The 16206-nt window shown below is 47.5% G+C and overlaps 1 protein-coding gene across 4 annotated transcripts in view; it reads left to right on the forward strand.

Moving 5' to 3' along the window:
* The first annotated feature begins 3754 nt into the window (after window positions 1-3754).
* AFF3 (ALF transcription elongation factor 3) overlaps window positions 3755-16206 on the forward strand; it is a 557646-nt gene continuing 545194 nt past the window's right edge. For all 4 annotated transcript variants that reach the window (XM_082427229.1, XM_082427230.1, XM_082427231.1 and 1 more), the window contains exons 1-2: window positions 3755-3813; window positions 3966-4091. In XM_082427229.1, the coding sequence (XP_082283355.1) occupies window positions 4039-4091 (53 nt within the window). In that variant the 5' untranslated portion in view covers window positions 3755-3813; window positions 3966-4038. The remainder of the gene's footprint in view (window positions 3814-3965; window positions 4092-16206) is intronic.

The raw sequence follows: 16206 nt of genomic DNA on the forward strand, positions 1-16206 counted from the left end.
GTGCTGAAGTTCTCCGCCAGAGGATACTGCCAGAGAGCCCAAGGCAGAGATGGTCCCTATGCCCCACGTTTCCATGGAAACATAGGAGGAGTGATGACAGCCAGCACAGCCACACCATCTGCTCAGGACCTGGTGAATGATGAAAAAAATAGAAAAAGAAAGGCACCTTAGATCCCGGGCTAGAACCACTCTCAGAGAGCAGTGGAGAGGAAAGAGCTGAAGACTCTTGAACTCCTAGGTGGATTAAAACCCGTGCTGTCCTGGGGCTTGACGTATTAGCATGTCATTTGCAAGCAGAAAGCCTAGAGGGCTGATCCTGCGATCCCTAGATACAATTATGAACACCCAAGAAGCCTCAGGAAGGAGAAGCAGACTGCATGCTGCCCGCAGTCTTGCTGGAACAGGAGGGAGGGTGTGGTGACACACAGTGCTGGCGGAGGTGGAGCAAGGCTCCCATCACCTTCCAGCAGGACCACCTGCACAGCTGTCTTCTGGCCAGGCATATCCTTCCAGGGGAATGGTGGCATTGTAAAAGGAAAATTCCCACTTGGTCACAAAAGACCTCTGAGTTGCAGCCAGGTCTTCAGAATAAGGCCTGAATTAATAAAGCCATGTAAGGTCTCTCTTCTCTCAATTCGTATCCACAGGGAGATCTTAGCTGGATGCCACAGATTTGCTTCTGGGTCTATTTAGGAGGTTTCCAATTCCAGGCTGGCAGAATGTGAGTGGGGCCCTAGCTAAGTGCACTTGTACATCTGCCTCAGACTGAGTAGGATTCATTTCTTAGTCCCTTTCCTTCATAGATGTAGCCTAAACAAACAAAGCTGACCTAGGAAGCCCAGCAGCCCCTCTGGTTTAGCTGACTCCCCCAGAGGCTCTCCAGAGCTGGGCACTTTCCTTCAGCTTTCTGTAGTATTGCCTTATTTATCCCCAGAGGGAGACAAGTCCCTCCAGCCTGAAGGCCTTTACTATGCACAGAAGCTACATCAGTTTCACAGGAAACACCAGTTTTTATTTTCATTTTTAACTCAGGTTGTCTCTTACTCCTTTAGCAAGAAAAAGAAAAATCCTCTCTTTTAGTTCTGGCCTTTGAATCCCAGGAAGTCCAATCCTCTTTTTTTTTTTTTTTGTGGTGGTTTTTATTAAGGATTTAAAATTTCGACATCTTGATTAACTGCTTGTTTTGGTATGTGTAGGGGCTGGAGGATAATGGGAACATCTTAATAAACCAGATAAATAATAATAATAAAAAGATCACTCTATAAAAGCTCTCATTAATTATTCTACATTTTACCTGTAAATGGTATTAGTTTAAATTTCTTCCCATGACAACTTAGCAAAAATGGTATCTACAATATTATTTGGATTTCTTCAAAAGGCCTTATTCTCCAACTGGAGACTATACACAAAAACTGAAAATAAAAGTATTCATATAACTTCCCCTACGTTAGAGGCCCCGAACTGAAAATATGAGCTATTCCTGAAGAAAAAAATGTTTATTACCCACAGTGAAATTGCTTTAGGCTGGAGTATACTCATGCATTAACAAGAGGCACCGTGTTTACATTCAAATAGAAATCTACCCATTCCTACATGGCTTTGGGGGTGAGGCCTGTTATGAGCCAACCACTCTGCCAGCTCTGTAGCCCCAGGGCTTTCTCCCTTTCCTTTTCCAGGATGATCTATTTATCCTCAGCCTCCACGGTGAGGGCAAACCTGTATCCTGAGCTTAGGCCCAGGATGGGAGTCCCAGTAAACATGGTTCTGTTTGTTCTTCAGCCTTCCCGCGTTGTATAAACAGATGTGGTGGAAAGGGAAGGAAAGCCAGATCTCTGTGAGGGGGTGGGAGGTCTCCTTTCTGGAGAGGCTTCCGGGCCGGCAGCCCTGAGCACAGGGCCAGGACGCCTGTCTTGTTGGGGGAGTGGAACTTGCAGTTCTTCCGGAGAGGGGCTGTTCCTCTAGCTCTCCTTCACCCTCCGCCCCCCCTATCCTTTGCTCCTGGGAACACTGGATGCCTCAGCCGTCTCACTTTTGCCGGAGCAAACATTTGCAGCAAGGCTTATGCTAAGGAGACGTTAAGACAGATTTCCTCCCCACCCCCAAGTCTCTCCAAATACACCATAGACTGGGATTTGGGAAGACAGTCCTTCACACCTGTGCTTTCTCCTGTATCAACATTCCCTTTGTTCTTCTGTAGCCTTGTTACTACCTTCAACTAATGAGGGAGGTTTTTAGGGGCTGGGAGTTGCCAGCTTGTAAAACAACAACTCCATTCCCTCAGACGGTGTTGAGGCAAATTCCCTTCCGTCAAACCCTGCCTTAATTTACTGTTTTATCTTTTGCACATTAGTTATGGATGCTAATAAAGGAAGGACTGCTTCAGAGCTGGGGGAAGAAAGGGGGGGGACTGAGTGTTTTGTAATCCAACCCCAAATAGGAAAGAATTCTTGTTGGTCTTTTCTTCTCCTACATGTGCTCCAGACTTAGTTTGTTAATCCTCATTCAGAGGTCAGGGAGGTGAGGAGGGTAATTCGTAGGCTTGCCCCAGATGGAGGGATCCTGTGACTTCTACCCAAGGGTCTAGATTTCTGGCAGCCCCAGGCAGTGGTTCTTCCTGCCTAGAATGAACAAAGGGGAGAGCACCAGAAAGGCCTCCCTATGGCAGGGACTTGGGGTTGGGTGCAAGGGATGGGATATTACACTGCCCTGTACTGCTCTCTCCAGGAAGTCCTTGGTATCCTGAGCCACGCTCCCAGAGCTGTGGCCAAGAGGACAAGGGAGTCAGGGAACAAAAGAGGGGTTCTGGGTTTTGGCTCAGCACTTACACAAGCAAGGGAGGGGGAAATGATCTTTAAACTCACGGAAGTAGTCATAATAAGAACTTAATTTTTAGGAGCCACAGTGACACTCTTTCATCCTTCTAGCAGACAATACGCCGCTCTCTAGACTTCCAGATAGGGCTGGAAGTTTGCATTCTACCCCCAGAGGCCTGTCACCCCTTCCTGAAAGAAACAGAAAGGAGGTGGGTTTCCAGGGTCCGGCCAGCTGGAGGACAGGAGGGGGGGACCCCCACTGTAGGCCAAACTGGAGGTCCCGTCAGAAGAGGTTTCGTCCCTGATCCCCTTGACTTCACTTAACTTACTGGCTCCAGATATTTTAAACGGTTTGTTTACGGCGCTGCTGCAGGCTGCACCGCCAACTCTCCTCGCGCCGGGGGCGACAGGGGCATCTCCCAGCACCCACCCAGGTCGGCAGCCGCCTCACCGCCCGTCCCGCGGGGGCGCCTGGCCGCTCAGGAGAAGCCCGGGGCCCCCAAGAAGTGCGTGCACCCGGGAGAGGCCGGGCGGGGCCGGGGCAGAAGATGCGGCAGGCCGGGCGGGCTCCGCATCCCGGCCCTCTGCGCCGCCGCCCGACCCTCGCCCCCGCTCGCCCGACCGCGCTGGGCGCCCCCGGGAGGCCAGGGGCGGCGGAGGGGGGACGCGGGGGTCGCGGCGGGCGGGGCGGCGAGGCCTGCGAGCGGCCGGGACCCGGGGAGCGGCGCGGGGAGTGCAGGGGCGCGCGGGGCGGGCGCGGCGCGGGGCTCACGGCGCGCGCGCGTCTCGGCCTCGCCCGCGCACACGCGCCTCCCCGAGGAGAAAGGCGGGCGGGCGCGGAGCGGCGCGGCGGCGGCGGCGGCGGCGGCGGCTGCAGCGGGCCGGGCCGCCGCGAGGGCGGGAGGAGGGGCGGGCGCGGGGGGTGGGGGGGGCGAGGCGGCGGCGGCGGCGGCGATCTCGCCGCTCTCTGCGGAGTGTGCCTGCGCGAGCCGGCGAGCGGGTGAGTGCGCCGGTCGCCGCCAGCAGCCCGGCCGGCCCAGAGGCGGGGAGGGGGGCGCCGGGAGCCCCGAGCCGGGAGCGGGCAGCGGGCGGGCGGGCGGCGGCCGCTCCGGAGCGGCCGGGATGCACCTTGAGCGGCGCCTTTCGTTGCAGCGCGCGGGCGGCCCGAGCCTCGGCGGCGGCGGCGGCGACGACGGCGGCGGCGGCGGCGCTGACACCTCCCACCATGGACAGCTTCGACTTAGCCCTGCTCCAGGAATGGGACCTCGAGTCGCTGTGGTGAGTCCCCGTGCCGGCCGGGCGGGCGCGAGCCAGCGAGCGAGAGAGCAGCGGGGGGCGACCGCGGCGGCCCGCGCGCCCTCACCTGGGCGGGGGGCTCGGGCGACCGGCCGCCGTGGGGGCGGGGTGGGTCGGGGGCGCCCGCCGCGCCGGCTCCTTCCCGCCTCCCCCGGGGGGTGGTCCGGCCGCCCGCCCGTCTTCTCGCCCCCCTTTCCCGTCCCCTCCCCCCGGTGCTGCCCGCCGTAGCCCGGGGGCCGGTGATCTGGAGAGCCGGGGGCAGAGCGCAGCCGTGGAGAGAAAAGGAACCGATTTCTAGAACGTGTCACTAGTGCCGGGGGATCCACCCCTCGGCCCCCCGGCCCCTCTCACCTCCCTTCTCTCCATTCGCGCCCCCCCCCCTCTTCTCCGAGGGCCGCCGGTTCACACCAGCGACCCTCTGGAGTTGTGGCCGCTGCGAAGTGCCCTTAGAGGATGCTCCAGCCTCCTGCCTGTCTGCGCCGGGTCTTGGCGGCCGCATCCTTTCTGTCTCTCCCACTCGAGATGGAAAGTGAACCCGAGGGCAGGGGGCGAGTGCTTCTCCGTGCGGGAATTGTGAGGCCCTGGCCCTGGGAGACGCATTTCCTCGAGGTTCGCAATCCCTTTGAGCCCTTTCTTCACAGCCCGCCTGGCCACGGTTACACTCCTGTCCCCGCTCCAGCCCACCGGCGCCCCGTGTATCCCTTTATTCCGCGCTCAAAGCTCGCAGCCTGGGGAGCGGGAGGCTGTGGAAGAGCCCTCGGGGTTCTGTGGGCCGGGGTTCCCATATTGAGGAGCTACTGTAGGTAAAGCGCCGCTGGAAGCAGTTTAATTCTAGTTGCGGGTGTGTTAAAAATCCCATTGGCTGTTTCCACATCCCTCTTATCCACCCCCCGCCCCCCCCCCCGCCCCAATCTCCTAAATGTTTCCAACCAGCCCTATTCAGGTGGTAAAATTACCGCCTGCATATTCCTGGAGGAACTTGTGTTATGTTTAATATTTACGGGAATGAACATCTGTGGAACAAGCATATTAACTGCATTCTGTTCTGCCTCTGGTAATCGCTTATTGTAGAGCTGAGGTTTGGTTCCCCCCCCCCCTTTTCTTGAATTCAGTAAAGAGTTCACATGTGTCTAAAACTGCAAGTGGTGTGCACATGAATATGCAGTGGGCAGTTTTAAAGCTAAACTGCCTTTTGATTTACAGATCGTATATAATATGTGGAAATGTGTATATTTTCCATGCTGCAGGCTTCCAGTGACTGATCTGTCTAAAGCCAGGTGTAACTAACTAAACTGGACACAAAGCTAGTGCATTATCGAGCAGTTTCTTATAAAAGATCCCAGGATGAGTAAGTACAGCTTGCTCTGCATAATGCTGGTGCCTATAAAATACACAAGGATGGGCCCTAATGTAATAAAACTTTTATATATTACACTGGAAACTTCAAAGAGCCAGTGTAGAAAGAATATGAAACATGTTATTACTCTATAAAAGTCGCTAATTACTGTGTTGTTGCTGCTGGGGTTATTTCAGCCTTTCATTTACAGATACCTATGACTTTACAGGTTTACACTTAGAAATGTTGGTTTCTGGCACAAATTCAGTAGGTTTGCAGGTAGAAACTGTGCTTTAAAATTGACTTTTGCTTTTAAAAGTCACATTTTCAGTCAAAAGGAAGAACTTTTTGTTTTGGCAGGTTTTTAGGCTGCTTGTCTGCTTGCTGACTCAAAACTGAAGCCCTCATGACTTTTACGAGTGATATTTTGAAATTATCAGCCGTAATCTGTGGCTTTTCCAGCACAGGCCTGAGCTGTCTTTCCCTCTGCATCTTTAGTTCCCAGATGAGTTACCTGGAGCACAGTTACATAATAAATGCCTGTTGAATTGACTTGAAATTTACATTAGCTACGTACTTTTATTATTTAAAAAAAAATTTTTAAAAAGCGTTTTTAAAAAGCTACTGTACGTGCAGTCAGATTTTAATCAATCCATCAATTTGTCTTTGGCTTATGAAACTGTGCAGGATTTCTTGCTTACAATATAGTAGGACAGTTTGGCTTGACTAAGGGAGTGTTTCTAGTTTGCAGATGTAGAATTTATATCTTCTAAGAGCTTCTATATGTCTCATCAGTTAAAGATAACCCAAACTCTTTGAGTATGCATTTCTAACCCGGACATTTTCTCAGTCATGGATGAATTTTTTGGATGGTATTTTCTAACTCAATTTTATGGTTGACTTTATACGTTTTTAAGTTTATGGCTTGTTTTTAAGCTTATAGGTGACCCCAAATAACTAACATTTGAGTGCTTTCTGTGGGTCAAACATTTTCATATCCATTGTTTTCTTCTTTGAATCTCATAACAATCCCAGAAGTGGTAAGTGGTAGTAGTCCCATTTTACAGACAAGGAAATGGAGGCTTGGAACTGTAAAATGGCTTTACTGCGACCATAAAACAAATGACAGCGGAATTTTTAAACTAACATTTACCAAACATTTAGCCAGACATTGTTCTAAGTACAATGCATGTACTTTAGAATGTTTTAACTCTGTTCTAGTACATTACATGTCTTAGTTCATTTAATCTTCAGAGCAGCCTTAGGAAACAAGCAATAACTATTGTTATTCCCATTTTACAGATTGGGAAATTGAGGGTGGGGAAGATCAGGTGACCTGCCCAAGGTCACACATCTAGAAGTGGAGAAGCCATATTCGAACCTAGCATTAATTTCAAAACTCAGTTTTCTGACTTCAAATCCAGCGTATTTTCTATAGTATTGCAGATGTATTCCCAGTTTATGAGAGCAGCTCTGAAATTAATTACAAAACAAAACCTTGATGGACTGGAAATTAAGGTTCTGCTAAAATATAAAAGAAAGAGAAGGTCAGAGCCCTTAATTATATTAATTTAAAATTAAAGATTTGAAAACAATACCACGATTTAGGAAATTACGTCTGCTGCCCTACTTGAATTAACTTCTAAAATGTATATAAATTTAAAATAGAGACTCCTAAAAACTTCTTTCTTTAATCCCTTTTAGAAAAACACTTTTCTTTGAGGGGGGGAAGGTACAGATGAATGGCAAAGGAAAATGGTATTTTAACAAACAATTTTTTCTCATTGGTGGGCATCGTTTTCCAAAAAAACAAATTGCAGTTTGTTAGTTGTGACTGTGGCTTTGAATCTGAGCTAGCTTAGTCTAGTGGTCACTGGAAGTGTCCCCAAATGACTGTATAGACAATATGAAGAGAAAAGCTCAGTACTATTGAATTTAATCTTCTCTGCTTCCTTGCACACACCCTTACCCCTCCTTCCTTGCCCTCCAGAAACTCCCATACTTATTTTTCAAGGTGGAGGGGGAGATTTTGAGCCTGAATTATCCAGATGGCTGTTTCAACTTTTCTTTTCAGCCACGCCTTAAAATTGAGAGGGGTTGCCCTAATTCCCACCTCTAGTTCCACTTCCCATTTCTGGTTTGAAGTACGAAGGAAGAATTTGGACCAAGGTGGAGGCATTCATTCTATACCCGGCTCCCTAGTTTCATTCGGTAGAGCCGAATCCCTGAAGAGCTGGGGGGGATTCAGTAAGTTTACAGGGGCGGGTGACCAGAGGAGCAGAACCCCTTCTCAGACTCCTCCTCTATCCCCTTGGCTCCTCTTCCTGTTCTCCACCAGCTTTTGATCAGCTGCTGGGCATGTGCGCCCTTCCTCAGGGCCTTTAAAATAATGACCATCCCTTTGAACAGGGTAACAGTTGCTTTCATTTATTCACTTAACAAATTTTATTGATCATCTCTTAAATACAAGACCTCATGCTGGTTGCCACAGGGGATACAGAGAGGAGTAAACCATAGGTTGTGCGTGTTATTGTCTAGTGGGGACAAGACAAGGACACAAGTATAAAAACGTTTCGGCACTGGTGATTCAGAAGTGAAAAAGACCATATTTGGGACTGGGGTGGGTGGTGGAGGAGGGAAAGTGGAAAAATCGAGTTTAAAAAAAAAAAAAGGCTTCCGTGGAAAAGGTGGCCTTTGAACTAAGCCTTGGAAGATGAATGGGATTTTTTACAGACGGTGGGGGTGGGGTATTGAGAGGACATAGCGGCATCTTGGGCAAAGAAAGAACTGGAACAAAGGCTTTCATGGTGTCTCTGAAAGATCCTTTTATGAATCATGGTGGAATTACCTATACCAAATATTTTAAAGATGCAGAACTTTGTAATCATGAGGTGGTTTCAGTGAATGAGAAAAGCTTTCCACAGTGAACTTGGTCAAAATTGTATTTAATCTCCCTTAAATATAGACACATGTTAGTTACTGGGGGGAAAGTCTGTTGAAATAAAATAGTAAATATTCAGATCCCTCTCTACTACTCCCCCGCCCCATCGCCCCATAGCTTCACATAGCCCAGAATCCATTTACTGTTGTTCCAGGAGGCATTATACTTTATATTCTTTCAAAGTGGAACCTTTGAAGTTGTAATAAGTGGATTGTATCATACTCACCAATTTGTTCAATTCAGTAAGCATTCATAGAGCATTAGGCATCTCTCTAGCTTAGGTACCAGAGAGCAGTAGCTTTCAAACGTTTTATACCATGACTCACAGTAACAAGTATGTTTAACATTGCAACCCACCACATCATTTGTGTGCACACATACTCATAACTGAAACAAGTGTCATGAAATAACACTTATCCATATTATGGGAAATGTACTTTGATATTTTCTATTCTATTTTTTTAAAACTTCCCCATCCATGGATTGAAACCTGTAGTTTAGGGGAAAAAAAGAAACTTACTGTAGCGATGCATAGGAAACGGAGCGTTTGCGAGGAACTTGTAGGAGAGTAAGCCGTCCACGTCCATATCTGCTGTACAAAGCTGACGCTGCCCATTTGAGGGGGAGGAGGGCGCATCCTGTTGGGAGGGGAAGAGACCTTTAGGGCTGAGGGGCCTGTGGAACGCCTCTTGGAGAAGTGGACTTTCAGAAAGAGAAAATAAAAAGGAGGAAAGTCCATGTGGAGCGAAGGCCGTGACTAGAAATAAGGAGGAAATAAAGCGTGGAGCTCGTTGGGTGAAGATGAAGTTATTAACTAACTCAGGGGGAAGATGTACTGCACTCCTGTGGGGGGAAGGGGAGCCAGGTGGAGGCACTAACAACTTCGTCTCCAGTAGTGCCTGCTGACCCCACTTGGTTCTCTGCAAGTCAATCGCCTTCTTCCAGACCTCCTTAGGCTCCCCGGGGTAGAGTCAGACAACTACCCGGATCCCTGATCTTGACCCTTATTAGCCCTTCCCTCCAGCCCCAACAAAGCAAACATTTTAAGGCCTACCCCTATCCCTTTCGTCAGCCCATAGGGGTGAAAGCAGTTTCCCAGAACACGGAGCACAGGAGAGACGCACCTGGGACCCATCACCTTCGCTGGGCGTGGCCTGAGCGCCGGGCGTCCTGGAGCCCATAGGTCTAGCCCCGTTGGCCCCGCTCGTTCTCATTGGCCCGAAGTGGTGGACTGGTTGGCTGCGGTGGCCATCATTGGCCGAGAGCCCCAGAACACGCCCAGGGCGTGGCGAAGGGCTTCCCCAGGTGCAGGGGTGAGAAAGTTTCCAGCAGAGTGGCTTCCAGGGCCGGGGCCGGAGGGCTCCCTCCGTGAAGGGGCTGATGGCCGTCGTGGAAGAGGTAGGGAGGTGTGGATGGGAAGCAGTGGAGTGCTGGGGGCCGGGAGCTGAGGGGTGCATCCACTTGTGGTACTGTGGGTGGTGTGTTTTGGAAAAAGCGGGCGGGGGATTTGTTAATTCAGGGCCTCGAAGTTGAGGGCTCAAGCTCTCAAGCTCGGTGTCAGGATAACGGAGGATGGGCGCTGGCTGTGCAGATGAGTTTTAACCAAGTGCCTTTTGATGACGATGAACATGAGTATTGTGTGTGGGGAAATAATTCTTTGCTGTGTTCCAGAGTCTCTTTTGTGAAAATGTAGGAGGCTTATAAAATGCTGAAAATCTATTTCGGGAGAATGTCCCTGTGAACCAGAATGGGTCTAATCTATGCCACTTTAAATTTAGCAACTTGAACAAGGCCCTTTGGCATAATATTGGTTAAAGTAACAGTCAAATTAAGAAAAAAAAAATCTCTGAAAATGAAATGCAAGATTTTTTTTTTTCCTGTGTAAATGGAATTTTCAACCTGGAATAAGTTTGCCTGTTTAAATTTTCTTTATTTTGGGAATAAAGCCTTGGGGGGCAAAATCAAGGACATAAAAGACGATTTTAAATATCATTTAATGGTAACATAATGTTTCCTTGTTTTGTTTCAAAGTGAAATCCATAAAACTTACTTTCAGTGTTGCCTGTTTTCATTTGTTTGGGAATTTAATTGAGGTTTCTGAATTCAGTTGGCTCCAGCCTCCCTTTCTGTTTGGCCCTGGGCAGCTCACCATCTTTCTCATTTCCTATTCTCAGTCTTGGCTTAATCACTTATAAAACAACAGCACTTATACTGGCCTACCTCATAAGGTTGTGATGTTAAGTAATGAAAGTGTCAGTTGCTTTGTGAATGCCAAATGCAGTTCTTTTATACCCTTTGCTTCCTTCAAAACGTCTCTTTATCATAAACAAGGAAGGATACAGAAAGGTCACGTTGGGTCAGGTCATCCATCTGGTGTGGAGTTCTGTTCCTGGTAATGGGACCCAGGGACATTCTTGAGTAGAGGCTGGTAGTTTTTCTTAGTTGTACGTCATAGTTGAGCAGACAAATACGTCCTTACTTATGGTTGTACTAGTAACAAATGTAGATATATTAACCATTACATAATCTTTGATGTTTCACCAAGAATGTATTGAATTATCACCCATTACATCAAATGACTTCATTTGGCTCTGTGGGTCTCATTAAATTATGTCAGGCTAATCATAATTTAGCTTCACCAGAAACAAAATAACACAGTTATACCAGGATGAGAGGATACCACACTATCCAAGAAACTTAATGGGTTTAGTCTATGGAAACTAACACCTGGGGATGTGATGGAGGCCCCCCCAGTGTTTCCAGGTGTTTCGCTGGGTTTGTCCAAGGATATAAGTAAATCAGTGGGTGTGAGGTTATCTAACAGTGGTGTGACAAGGCTGTCTCAGAGGGTAACAATGACCTGTCTGTAGGAGGCTGTAGACCCCCTGCCGGGGACTTTGTAGAAAGAGCTTTCCAGAGTAAGTGGACCAACAGCAAGAAGTGATCTCTGAGTCCTTCCAGCTTCAGGATTCTATGATCATCCCCATCACAGGGGAGCAGGAATCAAAGAGAGCCAAAGTCATTCATTGTATTCACTTGTGTATTTTTCCCCTCTGCAGTTTCTCCACTCACATGTGGAGAAAGGCGTGGAGGGTACTTAGGCTTCTTCACGTAATTTCTTCTCAGGAGGCTCCTTGTTAGCCGAGGTAAACAACGGTGACTGTAATTTGGAGACCACGCTATCATAGCAACTCAGTTTAGAGTTACATGCTTAACTTGAGCTGAAATAATTTTATTTTTCCTTTTTTTTTTTTATGACAGGAAATTAGTTTCCAAAAATCCTCTGGAGTGCTGCAATAGGAATCTGTTAGTCTTAAATTTTTCTTGTCATACCTGCATTTTTTACCTGAGTTACGAGGTGACAGACCAAATTTTCCGGCAATGTTCATTGAAATGTTAATGAGTTACCTGGCAGTTTAGATAGAAAAAGGCTTTACTCTAGTGGATCATCACCAATTCTGGGAAATAATCTGTCTGTTTTGTTTTCAAATGTCAAAATATATTTGTTTTTCTTTAAAATGTATCTTGAGAGGAAGAAAAGACTTAGGGCTTAGAAAACAGTTTTGAAAACAAAGGTCCATATGCTTACCTAGCACTCAGGCCAGCGTTTCTCAAACTTTAACATGCATCCAGGTAACTTAGGGATCTTGATAAAATATAGATTCTGATTTAATAGGTGCAGGGTAGGGCTATGATTCTGCATTTTAAACCAGCTCCCAGGTATAACTGCTGGTCCATAGGCCAAACCTTGAGTAGCAAGAATTAAAAGGATAAAAATTCCTTTGAGAAGAAGCTCTTTAAAAATTCTGCATCATCTTCTTTTTATTTTGAGGAGGCTTTGTATAATAACATTACACTTCCACAGTGCCAGGAGGTTACATTTAGATGCAGCATTTATTTTATTTTTGTGAGTCTTTCTAATACAATTTTGATGAGTGAGGGGGTGGTTAATTGTATCCTAGTGGGGATATAGTGGGAAATAAACATAAAAACCTAAGTAAACAAAGTTTGTAATAAATAGGCTAATCACTTTTTATAGCTTTACAGTTCTTGTCAGCCCTTCAGAGACGGAGTCCTTCTTCTTCAGGAGCCAGTGCTGAGAGTAACTGGATTCAGAGTCTTAGAAACACTCTGAATTTGTCGGGAATCTCACAAGCGCTCCTGTAGGTGCCCAGGACTCAGACAAAAGTTCCCGTTCTCTTTGGCAGGAAACTGGGGGTAGGGTGGGGCAGGGAGGTGGCAGTGATGGGAGAGGGGGGTAACTATTTTGCAGAATTACTGCACTACCCTGTGGCCATAGCTGCAAATTGCAACTTTCCCAGTGTCCTAAAAGAAATTGCAGCTCAGCTCCTGGTGGAACCCATGGTGGGCTCAGAGCCTCCGATGGGGACCTTCTCTCCCAGCACTGCCGGCCACCTCTCCCTCTTCCCCACCACAGAGTGCCCCGAGTCCCTCAGGTGGTCAGACTTAGCTGCAGTTTCCACGTTTAATTTCCATTTCTACTTCATTAGAAGAATAAGTGCAGATGGGACTGATTGTGTGAGTAAATACAGCACGGTTGACTTTGTGCTGTGAGATTGGCGGGAAGTTTATTTATCTTCTTAATGAGGGTTTGTGTGTGTGTGTGCGCACACACACACACACACACACACACACATTTCCATTCTCTGAGATAGGCATGGAAGACTGGGGCTGATAAGAGCAAGATAGGTTGGGCTTACACAATTGTGACCATTTCAGATTGGGAAAACAGAGCTGACTTTTAAGGAACGATAGTGACTCCTTTAAATCTTGCAGTCTTAGGACACATGTGAACCCACAGAGGAAGTGTTCGCAATAGCTTTTTAGCCTGTTGTTTGGTGCAGTACTTTGCATTTGTGCTTTTAGTGGCTGTGATATTGCCTTCTACCTCATAATCCATTATGTTATCTGACTAATTGTGTTTAACCATTTCGTGAAATAGGTGATGTTGCATTCCATGTAACTTTTCTATCTGGGAACAGGTGAGAGGGAAACTCTTGCCCTCAAGCATGGAGATAGATCAGACCCATTGTAAGGAAAGCATGTGTTTGGTTATTGCTTTGGTTTGTACTCGTATCATCAAATTAATGTATTTTCTCTCACGCTGGAGAAAACATTATCTACTGACTCTCAGTAATGATACAAATAACGGAATAGTCAGGTGATTTGCACAACTTCCCCCCAAAGGGGTCTCTCAGAGTTAGTGGTTTTCTCTGTTGGGTCCTAAGAAGGCACACCCAAGAGTTCCTTCAGAACAAAAAAGCAACTGCTGGCCATCAGCTAAATTCTAAACTTCGTTATTCAGAATTGGGGCTTGACTAAGGAGATAGGCTGTCAATGTGGCCCAGCTTGCTCCCTTTCATAGCCCATTGGTGTCATTTCTCAGAGTTGCTGAGGAGGAAAGTGCTGTTGGAGGTGGAGGGCTTTACCTCAGGCTGAGGGGCAGGTGTCTCCACTGGCCATGGACTCTGCAGTTCACTGAAATAGAGGCTCTGGGTCCGGAATGGGTTGGTCCCTCCACCTTGTGAAATGCGCTGTTTAGCCACTCTCCTGGTCCATAGCAGTGGTGGAAACGAGGATTCCCTGGATGAGAGGGTGTAGCTTTAGAGACCCTCGGAACAAAGTATGTTAAGCTGTCTGTCGTCCTGAGGAAGCAGGCTGCAGCATCAGCGGTGATGGGGGAAGCACACTACTTCAGCTAACATCCGTTTGCAGCAGCCTTCCCTCTTTGGTGGAAAATCCAGTGGTTTATACTGTATTACTCTGGTATACCAGTTGTAAGGCTGGCTGTGTAGGTCCAGGATGAAGCCTTCACCTGGCTCCCGTTGTTTGGGCTCAGGTTGGGGTGAGGCAGGAAGGCCCATGCTATTCCTGAGCGCCCCGATCATTTGGAGCTCAGGACAGATGTCGCTTGCAGGGCTGAGTCTTTCTCAGAAGAATGTCCGTGTGCCGGGGCGGGGGGTGGGGGTGGGGGTTGCCGCTCAGCTGGAACCACGTGGACTCTCCCATTTGTGTTTTTTTCACTAAAGATAGATCCTTCCCTAGAACATGGCTTGGCTTCTGAGAGCTAAATCTTTTGGGTGACTTTCCTTTAGAGTGTGTGTTTGTTTTTCAATAAGTAGAGTATTAAACTTATTATTCTCATTGATACCTGAGAAAAGCATAAGTGTATACCTATACTTATATATATAATAATTACTTATAGATAATATATTTAATATTATAATTTATATATAATATATATAAATAATAAGTATGTAAACTTATTATTCTCAGTGATACCTGAGAAAAGTATCTTATGGGAAAGCGGTGAATTTTACCTACCACCTGGCCCTCCCCCCAACCGCTGCAACTTGAATTAAAGCTCCAAGGCTGAGTTAACAAGTTCTGAGTATGGAAATTAAATATTTATCATCAAAAAAGGGAGGAAGTATGGTATTTTCGTTTCTAATATTTAGGTAGAAAATTAGTTACGTAAATTAATTTCTATTCTTTCCTTTACTGTTACCCCTCAGCAGGACAAAAATAATATTTTAGTGTCCTGAAATATTATATACAATAATGTAACACTGTATGGATGCCTTAAGCTGCTCTTCATAACCCTCCTTCTCTAGATTTATAGGTTTTTGGGTTGAGATGAGCAACTACTTATTAAGCCAGACACGGAAGTCAGTGCCACATTTTTAGCCTTCGGTGTCTGTGTATGTAAGCCTCAGATTCTTTCAAATAATCTCAGTAGGTTTTTTACCTGCTCTAATAGGGAATCCTGTGGAGTACATAAAAGGGTACCCTATCCATTGTGGAGTTTTAGGGAAGATTTCCTGGGGAACGTGACATTCGATTTGAGTTTCAAAGGGTGAGCAGGAGTTAGGCTAGGAGTCGGGGAGCAGGTTGTGTGCCAGGTGCAACAATGTAAGCAAGGGCAAAGAGGTGCAAAATAGCATGTTGTGACAGTAGCAGTGACAAACACAGGTAGGTTGTGGGTCTGAAGCATTCCAGGTAGGCAGCAGCAGGAGAGGCGTTTGGGGTGTGGAGGGCCTCACGTGGCATTCTGAGGAGCTTGGACATTTTCCCTTAGGTGATGGCCTGCCGTTTGAGCAGGGGAACAAAATGGTCACACTTGCATTTTATTATTTATTTATTTATTTTTGGCTGTGTTGGGTCTTCGTTTCTGTGCAAGGGCTTTCTCTAGTTGCGGTGAGCGGGGGCCACTCTTCATCGCGGCATGTGGGCCTCTCACTGTCGCGGCCTCTCCTGTTGCGTAGCACAGCACAGGCTCCAGACGCGCAGGCTCAGCAGTTGTGGCTCACGGACCCAGTTGCTCCGCGGCATGTGGGATCTTCCCAGACCAGGGCTCGAACCTGTGTCCCCTGCACTGGCAGGCAGATTCTCAACCACTGCGCCACCAGGGAAGCCCCCCACACTTGCATTTTATTATTTCTAGAAGGCATTTGACATGGGTGAGTCTGATGGCTGTGATGGGCCACGTCTGGAGGATCAGGTCAGGCAGGGAGGATGGAGGGTAGGGGATGACTAGAAAAGTGTGTAGGGCAGAGGTCCCCAACCTTTTGGGCCCCAGGGACCGGTTTCATGGAAGACAATTTTTTCACGGACCGGGGAGGCGGGGGGATGGTTTCGGGATGATTCAAGCGCATTACATTTATTGTGCACTTTATTTCTATTACTATTACATTGTAGTATATAATGAAATAAGTATACGACTCACCGTAATGCTGACAGGAGGTGGAGCTCAGGCGGTAATGCGAGCGATGGGGAGCGGCTGTAAATACAGATGAAGC

Source organism: Balaenoptera physalus, assembly GCF_965194825.1.
Source record: "Balaenoptera physalus genome assembly, chromosome: 15".
NCBI classification, from domain to species: domain Eukaryota; kingdom Metazoa; phylum Chordata; class Mammalia; order Artiodactyla; family Balaenopteridae; genus Balaenoptera; species Balaenoptera physalus.